The sequence below is a fragment of the Eschrichtius robustus genome, chromosome 10, assembly GCF_028021215.1.
Source record: "Eschrichtius robustus isolate mEscRob2 chromosome 10, mEscRob2.pri, whole genome shotgun sequence".
Lineage (NCBI taxonomy): Eukaryota > Metazoa > Chordata > Mammalia > Artiodactyla > Eschrichtiidae > Eschrichtius > Eschrichtius robustus.
In genome coordinates this window covers 98611472-98629977 of record NC_090833.1, presented here as the reverse complement: position 1 = coordinate 98629977, position 18506 = coordinate 98611472, and the positions used below count along the sequence as shown (strand labels likewise).

At 41.7% G+C, this 18506-nt stretch overlaps 1 protein-coding gene across 1 annotated transcript in view; it reads left to right on the top strand.

Moving 5' to 3' along the window:
* The window catches only part of SYK (spleen associated tyrosine kinase), a 94535-nt gene that overhangs the window by 61350 nt on the left and 14679 nt on the right, over positions 1-18506 (top strand). The window contains exons 7-11 of the mRNA XM_068553441.1: positions 50-118; positions 9141-9222; positions 10640-10817; positions 14075-14284; positions 15128-15317. Coding sequence (XP_068409542.1) covers positions 50-118; positions 9141-9222; positions 10640-10817; positions 14075-14284; positions 15128-15317 — 729 coding nt within the window. The remainder of the gene's footprint in view (positions 1-49; positions 119-9140; positions 9223-10639; positions 10818-14074; positions 14285-15127; positions 15318-18506) is intronic.

Genomic DNA, 18506 nt, shown 5'->3' with positions numbered 1-18506 from the left:
TTTGTTTTCTGAATCATTTATTGTTCCTCTTTGCCGTTATGGTTTCTAGACTTGGTCAGCGGGTGGAATAATCTCAAGAATCAAATCATACTCCTTCCCAAAGCCTGGCCACAGAAAGGTGCTAAAACGTCCCCTGCTTGCTGTCCCTGACTAAGTGGTAGGACAGACCCGCACTCAGCACCCACGCTCTGCGCTGTGGCTGCCCCCTCCGTGTGCCCTGCTGCCGACCCTCCTGCTACTCTGGTCTCACGTCCCTGCCATATGTAGCCCTCTTGGGCAGCCCACGCCCTGCTTTCTGTGTGGTCCGAGTCCCTTTCCTGCAAAGTCCATCACCGTGAGCATGCTCTCTCCGCTATAATGTGCTCTTGGAAGTCATTTCCGTCCATGTAATATGTGGGAGGGAATTCTCATATGGGAAAGTCTCTTCAAAGCAAGCCAGAATCACATGCTGCAGCGTTATGGTAATTGACTAGATACATTACATGTTGGTGGAAGGAACAGCCAAGGTTGTGTGGATCCTGCCCAGGGACTACACAAGGCCATTGGTTTTATAAATATCAAGTGCCACAGTAACTTCATTGTGGCTGTAGAGTTCCAACACAGAACTTTAAATATAACATGTATAAAGGCAAGGTGGAATTTGAGGATTAGAAACGCCGTTTTTATTTATGAGACAGTAAAGTTGACATATAATGCATTTTCATAGTTTGCTATATGATTGAATTATGAAGGAAATAAAAAGAAGTTCTTTTTTAAAGATTTTTATTTATAGTGAATCACCTCCCTCAAAAAATGTATTTATAACTTGTATATGGATTGCTTTTTTTTTTTACTTTTTAGTTTTATCATTGGGGTTAAAATTGATTATTTTATTAATAACTCTTTCCATTTTCATATCAGTTGGTGTTTTTCGAAACATTTCAGCATATAATTGAGTGTCAGTTCATGAAGCAGATTGCCTGAAGTACTTATTAGAAACAACGGAAATAAAAAGCATAAAAGCCCTGAGATTTTCTTTCCAAGTGGCAGTCATATTCTAGATGTTCTCAATCTTGTTGACCACAGAACAGAGAAGTGAGTTTAGTGTGGTGTTTGAGGGGAAAAGCTATGTGATAAACCTGAATGGAATAACTGTCCGTTTTGATATCATGCTCGCAGTCAGTGTGGATCAGCTCGTGGGAAACATCAGCCATGAGGGGGCATCCCTTTTGCGGGGGGGAGGGTGACAGTGAGGGCCACCCATGCCAGGGTGACATGTCAGGAGTTGGGGACCAGGTTGTCAAGGCAATACACGCTCTATGTTGGTGTTCCTTTTGCCCCATGACTTGGTGTTTGTTTCAGGCCACCAGGGCCAGTAGGTGATTGAGGCTTTGACCTTGAAGAGGTCAGCCTTCCCCATGATCAAAGGCGAAACTCGTGGAGAGTTTCCACGGTGGCCACCTTCTGGGCCACCTGGCCCTCGACCCCTGTTGGCCTTCGCCCCTTCTCCTTGGACAGGGCTCACCTGGTTGCCAGGATGGCATCTCACAGGACCATTGTCTGGGGGAAATAGGTCAGATGGTACCCCATCAACAGAGGTGATTCAAAATGTGTTCTGGTTCAGGGTGCTTTCCAATCATGAGTCATCTTTTCAGGAGTCCTGATCAAATGCTGCATTGAAGAAGCTTCATAGCACAACTCAGGGAGGGACACTGAGTTGCCCATGCATGGTCCCCCATCAGCAGGCCCAGAACCTTTCGCTCGCCTGGCTTGCTTGGCCCCTCCACGCACCAGGTCTAACTGGCAGCCATGGAGGAGCCCTCGTGGGCGTGGGTCACGCCCCTGGCTCCCACCGCTTGTTTTTTCTTTGTTCTCTTTATGATGGCCCACAGCTGGTGTGCCAACACATAGCCCTTCACCATGCGCAGTCCCAGAAATGAGCAGTTTCACTGCAGACAGAGTAGGCACAGCAATCCACATTTACCTTAATTCTGTGGTTTCCAATGGCATCATTCAGATTTCAACCAGGGAAGCATGACCAGTCAGAGATTTATGCGTGAAAGACACACAGCACACTCACACACATGTACACACATAGGTACACACATAACACACACACGTACATATTTATACATACACACATCTATATACATGTACACACACACAGATATACAGACTTATCACTAGCACTTGCCTTATGCAACTGTAGGGGCAAGTTCAATGTCCATAGAGCAGATCATCAGGAAGGGAGGATGAGCAGGGTGGAACCACTCAGGGAAGAGCCAAAGCTGTCATTCACAGCCAGCCAAGGGTCAGTCACCCCTCTGCCCTTGGTGCCCTTTCTCTCTTAGGAAAGCCTCAATCTCTCCTAAGGACTCTGGACCGATTAAGCCAGGCCCATCCAGGATAATCTCCTTAAATTAAATCAGCAAATTAAGGATTTTAATGACCTCTGCAAAATCCCTCCACAGCAGTACCAAGATCACAGTTTGATTCGTTAACACAGGAATATCATTCAGGCTAGCCAGGTTGACACATCAAAATGCCATCACCCCAGGAAACAGTAACCCAGCACTGTGAGGAGACAAGCCCCACTCCCACCCCTGTCCTTGTCCCAAGCAGGCTGAAGCCAGCTCAGGTCACCCACAGTGACTAAAGAAATATCCAGAAAATAAGTTTTAGTAGATCTTTAAATTAAAGAAGAACATGTCTACGGAAAGTTGAAGAAAATATCAGTAAGACTGGCCAAAAATAAAATATGTGTGGATAAGAACCATAACATCATCAAAAGAAACATAATAAACTTGGAATAAGTATTAGTAATGATGATACGTATATAAGGTTAATATCTTTAATATGTAAGGAGTTTCTATAAATCAATAAAAGTTTTAACTAACAGATTAATGGGCAGTAGTTTATAGTAAAGCAAACATAAATAGCTCTTAAACGTAGGAAAAGCTGTTCCATTTCATATAAGAGAAATGCAAGTTAAAACTGTGGGGCTCCCTTATGTCCGCCTGTGAAACTGATCCAAATAAACAAGCTTGGTGACACCACACAACAAGGGTGTGGTGAGTAAGCACAGCTGTAATTTATTGGAGAAGTGTGAAATGGTACAATCTCTAAGAAAGGCAATTTCACAACATCCACCAAAACTGAGAGTACATGTAACCTCTTAACTGCAATTTTATTTCTAGGTATTTATCATACAGATATTCTTGCATTTATTTGTAATCATGTATATATGAAAATGTTTATTCTAACGTTGTATCATTGACAAAATCTGGAAATAATTTAAAAGTCAATCAATGAGAAATAAATGAAATCAGCTACAATAAAATTCATACTATGATGGGTAGCTGAGATCTAGAATTGTTTCCAAAATACAATGTTAATTGAAGACAACAAAGTCATGCACATATATATGTGCTGATATAGTGTAGAATGTTCCAGAAGAATACAGAAAATACTGATAACACTAGTTGCCTTGGGAGTAGGAAATGGGGTGTCAAGCAGACCCACTTTTTTTTGTAAACCCTGTTGTGCCTTTTAAAATTTGCCCCTCCTGGGCTTCCCTGGTGGTGCAGTGGTTGAGAATCTGCCTGCCAATGCAGGGGACACGGGTTCGAGCCCTGGTCTGGGAAGATCCCACATGCCACGGAGCAACTGGGCCCGTGAGCCACAATTGCTGAGCCTGCGCGTCTGGAGCCTGTGCTCCGCAACAAGAGAGGCCGCGATGGTGAGAGGCCCGCGCACCGCGATGAAGAGTGGTCCCCACTTGCCGCAACTAGAGAAAGCCCTCGCACAGAAACGAAGACTCAACACAGTCATAAATAAATAAATAAATAAATAAATAAATAAATAAATAAATAAATAAATAAATAAATAAATAAATAAATAAATAAATAAATAAAAGAACGTGAATTTCTTAAAAAAAATAAAATAAAAATTTGCCCCTCCTAAATTATTTAATCAATTTTAAAGGATAATTAAATATTAGAAACTAATCTGATTAATACTGTGGAAATACTTTTCTGGCTAAAAGAGGGCTGTTGTCTATTCATTTTTAAAGCATGCTGTTGCTGTTTTTTTTTTTAATTTATTATTTATTTATTTATTTTTATTTTTTGGCTGCCTCGGGTCTTAGTTGCGGCACGTGAGCTCTTTATTGAGGCATGCAGGATCTTTCGTTGCGGTGCGCAGGCTTTCGTTGTGGTGCATGAGCTTCTCTCTAGTTGTGGCATAGGGGTTTTCTCTTCTCTAGTTGTGGTGCACAAGCTCCAGAGCGCGTGGGCTCTGTAGCTTGTGGCATGCGGGCTCTCTAGTTGAGGCGTGTGAGCTCAGTAGTTGTGGTGCACGGGCTTAGTTGTCCCAAGGCATGTGGGATCTTAGTTCCCTGACCAGGATTGAACCTGCGTCCCCTGCACTGTAAGGTGGATTCTTTACCACTGGACCACCAGGGAATTCCCTATGTAAATTTATAACAACTTTGAAGTATGCATTGAATTTTCATAAATATCAAAAATATCAATAGTTAATTGATAAAGGAAGGATTGTGTGATTTAAGCAATGGATTAAAAATATTTTAATTGCTCACCAGAAATATTTTAGGAGAACTAATACTTATGTTTTCACAAATAGAAGGGGAATTTTCCATTGTTTAAGCAGTCATGAGAAAAGACTTGTGGGAATTTTGTCAAATATCCCATTTGTTAAGCTAAGGTGTAACTAATTTTCTTGAATTTGTTAATTTGATCAGTATAAATAGTTGTTTTTAATAACTCAGGCACAAAATGGACATGTTAGAACTTGAATTAACTCTAGCATGTAGGTAGTTAATACAAGTGTTTTTTGATTTGCAGGATATTATTAATCAGATAATTTGAAATTCCATAATAAAAACTTTAGGGCAGGTGTATTTTTCTTCTCTTTAGAGATGAGTACGTTTTAACACTTAAAAATATAAATGGATTTAACTGAAAAATAAAAGTATAATTCACCCTCTCCTTACCCCCTGCCATCACTTACTCTAAGGACTTGTAGTCCTTACAGGAATAAAATTTCTCCTGTTATTAGCCTTGGAATATTTTTCTTTGCTACTTTAAGTGCATAAACCTATCCTTCTATTAAGGATGACTGGCAGAGTTGGAACAGCAGCAGCCTTAAAGACTGTGCTTCTGTTTCACAGTTCAAAGGCACAGTCTCTAAGATGAGACATAGCATTCACATTTATCTTAGTTGTGGAAAAGTGTTCCAGAATTTCAAGTTAAAACCCATTTTACATGTTTTATTCCAACACATACATTGCTGGTTAGAATATTTTAAGACATTTTCATACATGATTCACTAGTGTTCAGCTGGGAGAGAGAAAGAAGTTCTTAAGTCATACCCATCTACTTGGTAATGTGGGAGCAGTGGACCAGACCCCTGAGAAAATATTTCCACATGATTATAAAGGGCCAGATTTTAGATCTTTGCTTCTAAGGTGAGGGAAGATTAATTATGCAGGTGAAGTGTTTATTTTCATGGATCTGAAGCAAACCTAAGATTATCTCATACCCTGGCCAAGAAAAGTCTGCCTTCACCTGTGGAACCTTAGTCCCCATTGGGACCACGGTCATTCCACCAGAGACCAGAACCATGTCTGGTTTGGGCAGCCAATATTTCTGAAGCCTACTGGCTCTTTCTGTCACTTCAGTTGTGACAAATATGTTGTCATCTTTATTACTGCTGTTGCCTGATTTGAAAATGTCTTTTAAGAAGTCTAAAAATTAAAGTCTATAAATGGCCATCAGAGCACCTAGCAGTGCTCCCCAATCAGGAAACTCTGAATTAGCCTACCAGCTCCATAACAGCAATATTTTTTTCTCTCTTTTGTTCACTTCTGAATGTGCAGTTCTTAGAAACTGGCACGGAAAGAATATTTGTCAAATATATATTCTACTTGCAGTTAAGCCTGGCCAGTCAGAGATCACAGGTCATAATTTATAACCTAAACAAATATTCTTTTTATTGTTGTGGAGTGTCTGTACCTGAATTTACAAAACTTAAAGAAAAATCGCAAATTGCTCTTTGGAAGGTGGAAAGCTAAGGTAGCTAGTGCCATCTAGTGGTGTCATGCAGCTTTGACTTCTGTTTCGAATACCAGCAAAAATGGGAAAAAAGCAACAGTCAACATTTCATTTATACCTTGTTCTCTGTGTAGAAAAGGGGATGCTATTGATTAGGGCAGAATAAGTTATCAAATACAAAGAAGAAAGAATAATGACAAATGATAGACTGGACCAGCAATATGTTTTTCATTAAATTAAAATTTCTTTAATTACTAAGTATTAACAATACTTTGATAATTTATCATTTTGCCTTAGAGCTCATTCTTTACAAAGTCCTCAAATTCTTCTTTTCAACTGAGCATTTTATTCCAGAGGGCTTTTGTCATTATTTTACTAATGGCATATTCACCGAGTGCTCTGGGAAAGGTGAAACTTGTATTTTGTATCTTCATCTTCATATAAAGTCAATACTACCCTTTTAACAGACACAGCAGAAAACCTCCCATTTCTTCCAAAGAACAGTCTCTCGTGTGTAGTTCCATCCTCTTTCCCAGTCAGGGCAGGGAGGGCCGAGGGGTCCGCACAGGGAGCTAGTGTGGTTATTGAGGGAAACTCAAGACTCAGGCTGCAAAGGCTCATAGTCAAGTGGTGGTCCGTGTGGGTAGCGTTGAAATGAAGTCCTGAACCACCTCAGCTTAAAAGATGGGACCCAACCTTTCAAAGAAGACCCCCAACCCGTTTCCTTATCCATAGCCAAGACAGATGAGGGGTAAGCACCACACAGCTAATCAGAGTATACATTACTCTGTCCAGGGCTTTAGGCAAACTGTGTCCGTCCCTACTGATTCTTACTCCTCGTGCCCTAGTATCCTTTTCAGTACTTTTTACACCCCTACCCTCTGTTTTTAAATTCTCCCCCACAGGATTCATATGGCAGGTAATTGCATTTTGAGTTCATTGTAACAGCCTTTATGAAGTCCTCCTGCTCTGGAGAACATTCCAACAGGGTGGAGAGGCTGCAGCCCCAGGATACATCTCTAAGTGAACAAAGGGTGGGAGGTCTTCCAGTCAAGAGAAGGGGTGCTGGTGCCCTCTCTTTGTCCATGATGGTTGGTCCTGGTGTCTTGAAGTTTTTTCTCTTTGGATTCAGAACCTCCCTACCTCGAGGGAAAATCAGAGAAATTGAAATGATAGTCAATGTGAACCTAAAAGAGACCTTTTTTTAAAATTTGAAAACTATTTCCATGTTGGAGTTTGATTGCCAGAGGGAACTGAGCAGAGCAGGAGGATGGCAAGCCTTGGGAATTACCTAGTTTCTCCTAGGACAGTTCTGTTGAGACAGGATAATTATTTTATAAATGAGAAGTGAGCTCACAGCACGTCCGATAATCTCGTAATCATATGTAAATTTTTAAAAGCGATATATTGTCATTTGGAGTTATCCACACCTACTCTCTGTTAATATAAGAACTTGAGAGAGAATTCATTTTTAAATCACATTAGTTTACACTTCACATCTCCCAGTTTGAAGGGTATCTCCATTCATTCATTCAGTCATCATGTGTTTGTTGAACCCATTTTTGTTTAGCATCAGCGGTGGGTTGAGTGAACCAAATTTAGTAGAAAAGCTCTAAATGCAGTGAATAAATGACTATGCCCCCTGTAACTTATATTCTGTTTTCATTCTTGACATATCATAGCTACTGCTATTAAACAGTTTGATAAGAATGCTGAGATAGTCGTCAGAAAATGGATCCAATGACATCCCATTGACACATAAGAGCGGATGTCTTGTAGGCTGTCAGAAGGGCCTTTGCCCAGTGAGCAGTGGCTCTGTAGAGCTCGATAGGCAGCAGGAAGAAGGTTTGGAGACAAGTGGACAAGTGACAACCGTGATGCATTGTGACTTTGTTGCTGTACTTTTGGTTCCCGGGCTTGGGATATCAGGAAGGCAGCAGAAGATTCAGTGTGTGCCGGGAGATAAGTGACTGTGTAAAATTAAGCTTACTGTCTCTGTTTCTTTAAATTTCTCCAAAATCTGGCAGTATCTCATTCCTTCGTGGCCAGTGTTTGGGCACTGCTAAGGTAAATAGATATATAAAATTTCCACTCACTCATGCCAAGAAAATAGTCTGAATCGTGGTTTTCCCATGGACCAAATTTAGTAGCAATACCCTTGTTTTAAGTTGGGGTGAAGGTGGATCAGACAGACTTTGAGATAGAGACTTTCGGAAGGGAAAGGATATAGGAATATAACAGTGGATTTTTTCCCCCATTATTTCATGCTGCAAACTGTTGCAAATTGAATAAATAATAGGGAAGGTTGCCATTAATAATGGCCAGCAAGGCTTTGTTTCCATATGCTTCAGTTACCTGCTCTGCGTACAAGGAAGAATTACTTTCCTTCTGGCTAGCAAAAAGAGGCTTCCCCATCTCACAGGGTCCATGATGATGATGATGATTATGACAATGATGACGATCAACAGCAGGGGCAGTGGACCCTGGGCTGCTGGCAGCCGCTTCCTCTTGGGACCTCTAGCTTACTGACCAGCGCTACCCTCTGGCATCTACCCAAAAGTTGCTACATCTCCATGGATGATAAAGATACAAGAGGATACTAGGAAGGCATAGATATTTGGAGTTGGGGAGTGGGTGGGAGCAGCTGGTGGATACCTAATGTTTCTTTTTAAATAACTTCCCTACAATATAAAATTAAGGAGAAAGAAGTAATGGAGGAAAACAAATCCAAAGGGATAATGAGAATCTTCAGCATCTTTTAACAAGTGGAAGTAGGATTTGAAAGGGCATGTAAGTGGGAAGGAATACCACCCAAAGAGTTATGATTAATTCTCTCACAACGGGACCCCTGCGGGCCCCTTTCTTTGTGGGAGCAAGAGCTTTATTTAACCCTCACAGCATCCCATCCGTTGCCCGAAGAATGAGATAAGCCACGTCGTTGTTGTTTTCCTGTCTCTTCTCCTAGTTCCTTCCTTTGTCTTCCCTGCTTAAGTTAAAATGTGATTATTTGGAAATAAAAATAATTATGCAGATCAACTCAACAGTGTTATCCCTGAAGAAAAGTGAGCTGTTATCATTTGTGTGCCTCAGGGCTCCTCATCCCAAAGGCCAGAAAGTTCGGTGACGTTCAACCCTTATGAGCCAGACCGAGGGCCCTGGGCCAACGAAAGAGGTGAGAGATGCACCTTTAGTCCCGGGGTGTTCACAGCACAGAGCTGTCTCCCACAGTCCCTTGCCGATTGCAGGGTGGGCTCACCCCACTGTCAGCAGCTGTAACATAGCACTGCTTAGCAGCAAGTGGTCCTGTCATCTGGTGGCAGGGGACAGATGCCACGTGTCTATGAGCAGTGCTGTCTGTTGGATGAAATGGTCTGTACAGCCTCCCTCGCAATAAATTGGCCACATTGAAAATATCCTTCAATCCTGCTGCTTCAGGATTTCTCACCTCTTGCAACAATAGCTGATACTACTCAAAGTTTCCATTTCTAAGATCCTGTTCTTGGAAAAATGTCTGTGTTCAGGAATACGATTCAGCAGGAGGTGCAGAAATAAATGGGTGACTGGTAAAAACTGAAGGAATGTCTGAGTTGCTGGAATTCAACACATGTTCAGGGAATTGTAGTGATTCTGTGAGGCCAGGAGAGGATAGGATTCAGGGAGGCACCCCCTCAAACTCAATAGGCCTCTACTAGACTGATCAGAAATGGGGCCTCTGGGTGACCTTCTTAGGTTTTCTAGGTGGCCCCAGGTTTTTTTTAATTGGTAAACTTGGTCTGTTTAATGCTACAAAAAAAAGCACCCCCAAACTTAGTAGCTTAAGTCAACAACAATCATTTAATTATCTCATGCAGATCATGAATCTGGACAAGGCTGAGCTGGTCCGTGGTGGCTCAGGGCCTCTTGCAGGGAGATTGGGGGTGGAGCTGGGCCAGCAGGGGTGAAGGCCGTGGTGAGACTGGGGCCGGGGCTCTGGCAGCCGGCCAACATCTCCCTGTCTCCACAGAGCCTCGGAGGCTCTCAGTCTGGTCTCTCCGCCTGGGCTGGCTGGAACATTCTCACAGCATAGAAGGGGTCGGGGCAGTTGGACAATTGCATAGCGTCTGAAGCTTCAAGGGGCAGATTTCCAGCAACCCAGGCAGAGGTGCATGGCCTTTTAGGACCTTGCCTGAGTATATCACAGACATCACTTCTGATATACTCTATTGGTTGACATGATTACAAAAGCCACTGAAGTGAGGTGACATAGATTCCACCTCTCAATGAAGGAGAGTCACAATTTTCAGACATAGTTTAAAGCCACCACGGCCCATTAGGAGGGCCCCATCTGTCTTTGCCTCTGGCAGGAAGACCCTTTCTCAATGTTCATTAGTGCAAGAACAGGGGTCGAGTATAACAGGGATGAAGGGCTTTTTCCTACCCCGCTACCAGCTGCCTTGAGCGCCTTGAGCACTCACAGACACCATAACTGCCCAAGGTAACCAAGGTCTTAAAAGGCAAGCTGTGAGCCCAGGAGGGAGGGGTGGGGGGGACGATGGCAGTTTCATGGGGGATCCAGCCCCAAGGTTGTGCATTTCTTGACTGCGTTGCAGAAGCCCAGAGAGAAGCCTTGCCCATGGACACCGAGGTCTATGAAAGCCCCTATGCAGACCCCGAGGAGATCAGGCCCAAAGAGGTCTACCTAGACCGGAAGCTGCTGACCCTGGAGGACAAGGAACTGGGCTCTGGGAACTTTGGGACGGTGAAGAAAGGCTACTACCAGATGAAGAAGTAAGTCAACGCTGCACCCCGTCACAACACACTCATTCTCATGTGAGCTTACATTCTAGAAACTACCACATATACATGTATTGTGTTATTTACTCTCAAATGCAAAACTTAACCTGGCATGGCTAAATCCTTTGTTATCAACAGTGTAGTTTTTGTTCATTTCTGGTACAATTGAAGTGAAAGCATCCATTATATATATTAACTGTGTATGTAATAATTATATACATATTAGTTTAGATGTATTATGTGTCCCTTCCAGAGAATTAGAAAATAGAAACAAGCAAAATATAAGAAAATAAAAACATCCTATTTTACCACTCAAACACCACTACTGTTAACAAACGTGTCTACATTTTTTTGGATCTTTATATGTACACACGTGCACATATGTACTAATTAATTAAAATGCAGTCATTCAATGATAACCCAGTGTTTTCACTTATTTTCTTTGATTTTTAAAAATTGTGTCTCATTTCCCTTAACCAGAAATTTCTTGATTACAAATATCCTTAGCATAATTATTTGCTTTATCCTGTAATTTCAAATAATAGTATATATTACATAACAGTTAGAATTGCTAAATTACTAAAAATCTCTTTGTACTTCATTTGGTCTTTAGAAGGCATCCAACATGGAATGTTCAGTAAAAGTACTGGTTCCTAAGTACTTTGAAAAATACTGGTTTCTAAAGTCCTTTGAAACAAATCTTCTCTGAAAATCTGTTTGATAGGAATATAATTGGGTTTGGTTGTTTGATGCTATTTTAAATTTAAGGAATTTGTGTAATTTTTTTTCTTGACCCTTGAATCATGTAAATGATTCAAGGGTCAAAAATATAGACAAAAGTATGCACAGAAACTTATGCTTTTAATCCTGCCCCTTCCACCGTATGTGTGTGTGGATACATGTATATATATATATATATATGTGTGTGTATATGTATATATATATATATGTATGTGTATATGTATATATATATATATATGTGACTGCTGTGCTTATTTTTAAATATATGTGTATACATATATATATCACAGTTATTTTGTAAAATGAATATAAATTATCCTGTATTAAGGTATAGATTTTCTCAACTAGTTTGTGATACTCAAATTCCTTGCTTAATTAAATATATAAATTAACATAGACATAACTATAGATACATAATTTCAGCTAGAGATTTGGGGAGAGGAGAGGCCATATAGGTGGATTTGGGGCAAAATTATGTCTTTGCAATACTGAGTCTTCCAATCAATAACAGTGACCCATCCTTCCATTTACTTTGGTCTTTTATTTCTCTGAGCAGAGTTGTTTAGCTTTTTTGTGTAGAGGTCTTGTACAACTTCTTTGTTGGATTCATTCATAGGTATTTAGTATTTTTGATGTTAATATATGTGGCATAATTTTAAAATTTTTACTTGTTATTCCTTGGCATTGCTTGAATGCAGGAATATGACTGGTTTAGTCTGTTGGCCTGATGCCCAGCACCTTTGCTTAAAGTCCCCTATTATTTCTCACTTATTATTTCCAGTAGTTTATCTATGTATTCTTTGACCCAGAAATATATCATCTATAAATAACAATAGTTTTATTTCATCCTGTCCAATCCTTATATTTTTATATTTCTTCCTTGCCTTATTGTACTAACTAGGAACTGTGGTTCAGTGTTGAATGAAAGTGGCAGTAACCTCATTCCTCCTTCCTAATTTCAGGGGAAAAACTTTCCACATTTCACCATTAGGTTTATAGCTACTGTTTATCAGATTATGAAAGTTTCCTTCTATTTCTACTTTTCTGAGGGATTTGTTTTTAATCCTAAATGTGTATTACAATTTTTGTGTACTTTTTCTCCTCTGCTGCTAGGACCACAGGCTTTTTCTCCTTTATTGTGTTCATGTGGTGAATTATACTGATTGACTTTCAGATGTTCCACCCACCTTGCATTCCTGGAATAAACCCATCTTGTTCATGAATTATATATTCATCATATCTTTTTCATAAATCACTGAATTTAATTTATTAATATTTCCCTTTGAATTTTTATATCTACGTTCATGAGGGATATCAGTAAGTTATTTTCTTGTAATTTCCTTTTTTTTTTTAAGAGGTTAATGTCATCCTCATAAAATGAGTTGAGAAGTTCCCTTCCTCTTTTTGTTTCTGGAAGAGTTTGTGAGTGTTCTCTCTTCCTTAAACATTGGGAAGAATCAAGAGGTTTTTGCTTGTTAATTTTGACCCCTACCTCACACCATACATGAAACCAGTTCCAGGTGGATGGCAGACTGAAATGTGAAAGGTAAAACAATAAACTGTCTAGAGATAGCATAGGATAATATTTCCTTTGTCTCAGGAAGAGGATGCAGGGGGCTCCTAGGGTGCTGGCGATGCTGTGTATCTCTATCTGTGTAGGAGCTATAGCGTGTGTCCAATGTGTAAATACTCTTCTGAGTTCTCACTGAAGCTGTATGTTCTTTTCTGAATGTATGTCAGACTTAGTCTGTTACTCTGTTATTTTACCTATTTTGGGGGATAGTTCTGTTTTTATTCTCCCATTTCAGAGTTCAACAAAAGAGGTATATTTCTTGTATTTGTGGGAACTGTATCATGGAGAGATGCAGTTTCTCAAATCATATGTAGTTAAGTTCCATTCATTTATTTAAGCCCCACTATATCAGAATATTTTCAAGAGTTGAAACATGACCCAGGTGATGTTTTTATTAGAAAATGGAAAGTAATTAGTTTTTTGCAAACTTGTTGAAGTGTGCTTAAAATTAGCAAAGCTCAGTTTTTAAAAGTGTTTCATAAATTATGACCTTTAACAGTATATGTTTTTTAATTCTGCAGCTAGAAATTCATTGTAACATATATTAAAGGCATGTTGTATTTACATACATTACACATAATCTGAGATGATAAATCTCAAGATGTTACTGGAATTCATGTATGTCATAGTTTGTAAAGTTTGTTAGAAAGTTATTTAAATATTCTACAATGTGTTGGCTTTCCACTTGGTTGGGGCATACTTCAGCACTCTCCCATTATTTTTAACCAATTGGGTGTTACTCTCCTTGTCTATAAAATGAGAGAACATGATTGGAAAATTATTCATGCATAACATGACTTCTTAAGATGCATTTCCATTCTGTGGCAGATATTTCTATAATATCATTTCTAGCATAGGAATTATGCTTCATGAAAAATAGTTACCTACATGTGAGCCACTTTGAAAAGTTTCTTTTGTGTTGTGATTTCTTTTGCAGAGTTGTGAAAACAGTGGCTGTGAAAATCCTGAAAAACGAGGCCAATGACCCCGCTCTTAAAGATGAGTTATTAGCAGAAGCAAACGTCATGCAGCAACTCGACAACCCTTACATTGTGCGCATGATTGGGATATGCGAAGCCGAGTCCTGGATGCTGGTTATGGAGATGGCGGAACTTGGTCCACTCAACAAATATTTACAGCAGAACAGGTATCCTTAGGTACCCCAGAAGTTCATACTGTGAGGGGCAGGGCCCACCTGCCCAATGCACATCATAGCCTGATTTCTACAGGAAGCTGTGTCTCCTCCCACACCTTCCCAGTGTTGGTCCACACTCAGGGAGACAAGAGAGCTGTAGTCTTTGGATCAAGTGCTCTTTAGTTCTTAATGTGTAAAGAAGAACTCTAATCCAACAATTTGGTCTCCTTTGTTCACTCTGTACTGTCCTGGTGATAGAATCAGCCTTAGACTATCTTGGCAAGCAGTCTCCCCTCACCAAGCAGAACAAACATGCTCTCTTAAAAGAAATATTTAAATAAACATTTTATAAAAGAAAACAGTGATATTTTACATGTCTGGCTGACCTCTACATTCCCTTGAGTAATTACTTCTGAAAACATCCATTGCTATTAATTGATTACAACCGTCTATGGAGTAATCATGCTGTGCTCATCTCCAGCCATGGTTGAGATGGAGGAACTCACGTGGAATAAGTCATAATAATAGCCACTGATTACTTTATCCCATTTGCTACATTATGTTTATACTTAACTGAGACTCAGGGTTGGTTTTGCTAGCTGTCCAATATTGGAAGGGGGATTCCAACTGAAGCCTGGCTCTTGGTGAGCCAGGTCTGACCACCCCATTATACTGCTTTTCATGCAATTCAAAGCATACCTTGAAACTTCTACCAGCTGAACACCAGTCACCACCATTTGTGACTCCTGCTTAAGAAGGATAGGAAGTGAGTGGGTTCATATTCTGTGTGCATGGTTGGTTGTTCTAAAATGGACTCTTGTTCACTATCACTAATAACACATTTGTGACTTTCAGGCATGTCAAGGATAAGAACATCATAGAGCTGGTTCATCAGGTGTCTATGGGAATGAAATATTTGGAAGAGTGCAATTTTGTGCACAGAGATCTGGCTGCAAGGAATGTATTGCTGGTTACTCAACATTATGCCAAGATCAGTGATTTTGGACTTTCCAAAGCACTTCATGCTGATGAAAACTACTACAAGGTAGGAACAACTTAGCCAGTATTCAGAGCATCAGGTAGTAAAAATCTGAAATGCAAATGTATGTTTTCTTAATTTATTATGGTAGGGTTTCAAGAAGCAATTTCCCTATTTAAAAATAGCTATGTAAGAAATTTTCTTCTTAAGCTTTGATCTTATTGTTTAAAAAAATGGAAATACTCTAATATGTCACAACTTGGGATTTACTCAGAATAGTATCTTCCAAACTATGTTCCTTGGAACAATAGGGACTCAAGGTATTAATGATGATTCATTTGGAAAAAAACACGAATAGAATTCCTTTGTTAAATTGTTTTGGAAAATATGCGTTGAACAAGTTGACTCTTGCAGGACTTTTCAAAGCTCCTCTCTGAACCCTCAAATGAACTAATAGCAACTAAAAGAAGGGAAAAAAATAAGAAAGTCCCATCCTCATATGAATTCAATCACAGTCTGTATGTAGAGTCTGTGTTGATCAATTAGAAGGTGTAATAGGATTGAGACCAGGTCGTGGAAGAGGGTACCAAGAACAGATTCCCACCTCTTCAGGTCTCTGGGAATGTCCAGCCATCTCAGAAATAGACAGCATACCCTGAAGATCTAACTAGTGAATGGCAGGATGGGATCTGTGGGATTGCCCTGTGTGCCACACCCTAGAGTGGCTGGAGAAATACGCCTAAGTGTCCACACCTACCCACCCACCCTTTCTCTGAGAGCCAGGTGTGGGTATGACAGGTAGCAGCAGATAGCAGCTCTTGGTCAGCTAAGGGTCAATATGAAGTTACGAGCAACAGTAGCAGAGCTCCCATCACAGCTCCTCACTCCATTCTTCATAGAGAAGCTGGCCCCAAAGCAAAGCTACTTCAGAAATGAGCCATCATGAGAAAAGTATCAAGTGAGCCCTTTGCGAGGACTGCTGGGAGATGGAACAAAGGGAACCATAGCCTAGAATAACAACCACACATGAACACCAGAAAAAAAAATAGATTTTATGTTGGAGACACTTTGTAACATGCACTTCATCAAGATAATTAGAGAGAAGAAAATATAGACTAAAACAAGGACTCAAAGAGGAGACGAAGACGTTGAGATAACATATAATCCCAAAATGTAGTGCATTAAAACAATGCCAGGCATTTATTTACACACAGTTCTACACTGTAGGCAGAGCTTGGTGGAAATGGTGCATCTCTGCTCCACACAGTGTCTCAGGAGGTGGTTCCAAGGGGGCAGAGGATTTATTTCCACTCTGCTCACTCACACAGCTAATGACTGATTTGACATGGGCTGTGGTCTGGGACCTCCACTGGGCTGTACCCATTAAACAATAACTTAACTACATGTGGCCTCTCCATGTGCCCCTGAGCTTCCTCACAGCATGGCAGCTGGGTCCTAAGAGCAAGTTACTCAAGAGGCAGGAAGTGGAGGCCGCCAGGCTCCTAAGTTCAGGGCCCAGGAACTGGCTCAGAGTCATGTCCACTTATTCTATTGGTCAGAGCAGCCACAGACCACCCATATTCAAGGGAGTGGGGAGGAATGTCAAAGAACACGAGGGCCAATTTTTTCAAATGCCACAGATATTAAACAGCATACCATTGAAAGAAAACCAGTGAATCTCTGAAAATCAATAAAGAAGGGGAAGAAAATATAGAAGACAGTATAGAAGTAAAAGGCAAAGGATCAGGAACAAGACGATGGAGTAGGAGACCCCAGCTTCTGTCCCCCAACAAAGATCAACAGTTAGACAGCTATCCATGAATGAAACAGCTCTGAGAGAATGCTGGAGTCCACTTAAGAAGCTTTAGCAACACAGTGGAACGAAAAACCTGAGAATAACTACATAAAAAGGGAAGGAACAATAGCTTAATTTTGCCTGCATCATCCCATCCCTCAGGTCAGCACTGCTCAGTGGAGGCAAGAACCCAGCTAGAAAGAGTTCTCTTCACCAGGAAAGGGAAAGCGGGGTGAGCAACGAGCTTCCCCAGCCTTTTGGAGTACACGAAGGACCCGCTTCAGTTTCACCCAACGCAGAGACCAGCAAAGCTGAGCTGTCTAGAGACAGCTAGGAACAAGGAAGAAGGGAGAAGGGTGAGAGCTACCACTATCAGCTACACAGCAGGAGTGAGCATGGTTCCTGGTGACCCACTCTGCAAAGGAACCCCAGCAGCCTTCACTACTGAGGACTTCAACTGCCCTTGCAGACGCTGCAGATCCCCCCAGCTTTCATCACACAGGATCTCATCATGGACTCCCCACAGATTTCACCGCTGAGGGTTTTTGCCCTACAGGTTTTCTAATTCACAGACACCAGCCACCTGAGTCCCTCCCTACTCCCCCCACCTCACCCGCTGGGGAGCAGGATCCATACCAGCAGCCCGCTCCAGCTGCTGTGGCTGCTCGCATCGCGTGCAGAGTGGCAGCCTGGACCCCAAGGGCTGATTCCCACCGGCATGTGTGCACTCGTGGCTCTCTCCTGCAGCTGTGTACCTGCACGCTGCCAGCTCAAATCCCGTTACTGGCCGCCACTGCTGTGCATGTACCTGGGGTGAGCCTGTGCAGCTGCAGGAGTGCACTCTGACAGCCAAGGCCCCTATGGCGTCTTGTGGGCTTGGATATGGCCCTGCCTCCTGTCACTGGCCTGCACCGCTGGGCTCACCTGCAGCTGCGCACTTGCACACTGTCAGCCCAACTCCCATCACCTTTAGTGCCATGCGTGTACCCACAGCAAGTCTCTGCAGCCACAAAAGGGCATGCCAGTAGCCCAGGGTCACTGCAGCTGCTAGTGCACCCACAGGTGGCCTCCACCTGTGCTGCTAGGCCCAGCCCTTGCCACTATGTGTTTTGCAGCCAGCCCCAGTCACTACAGAGGCAGCTGCAGCCAGCCCCCACAGCTGAGTCTGTGCACACCACTGGCCCTGGCCACTGCCAACACCTGCCTGGTCCCTAGCTGCTGGGCCTGGAGGTACCACTGAGGACCCCAACAGCCCTTGCAGCCACTGCAGATCCCCTGTAACTATTGCCAAGGAGCACACAGTTGTTGTTTTGTGAACCACAGAGATGTAAGCAAGTGAGACATCAAGCCCTATCCCCAGACCTGGAGCCATCACATACCCTTGCACTTGATATCCTGTACCCTAGACCAGCAGTCCCCAAGCTTTTTGGCACCAGGGACCAGTTTCGTGGAAGACAGTT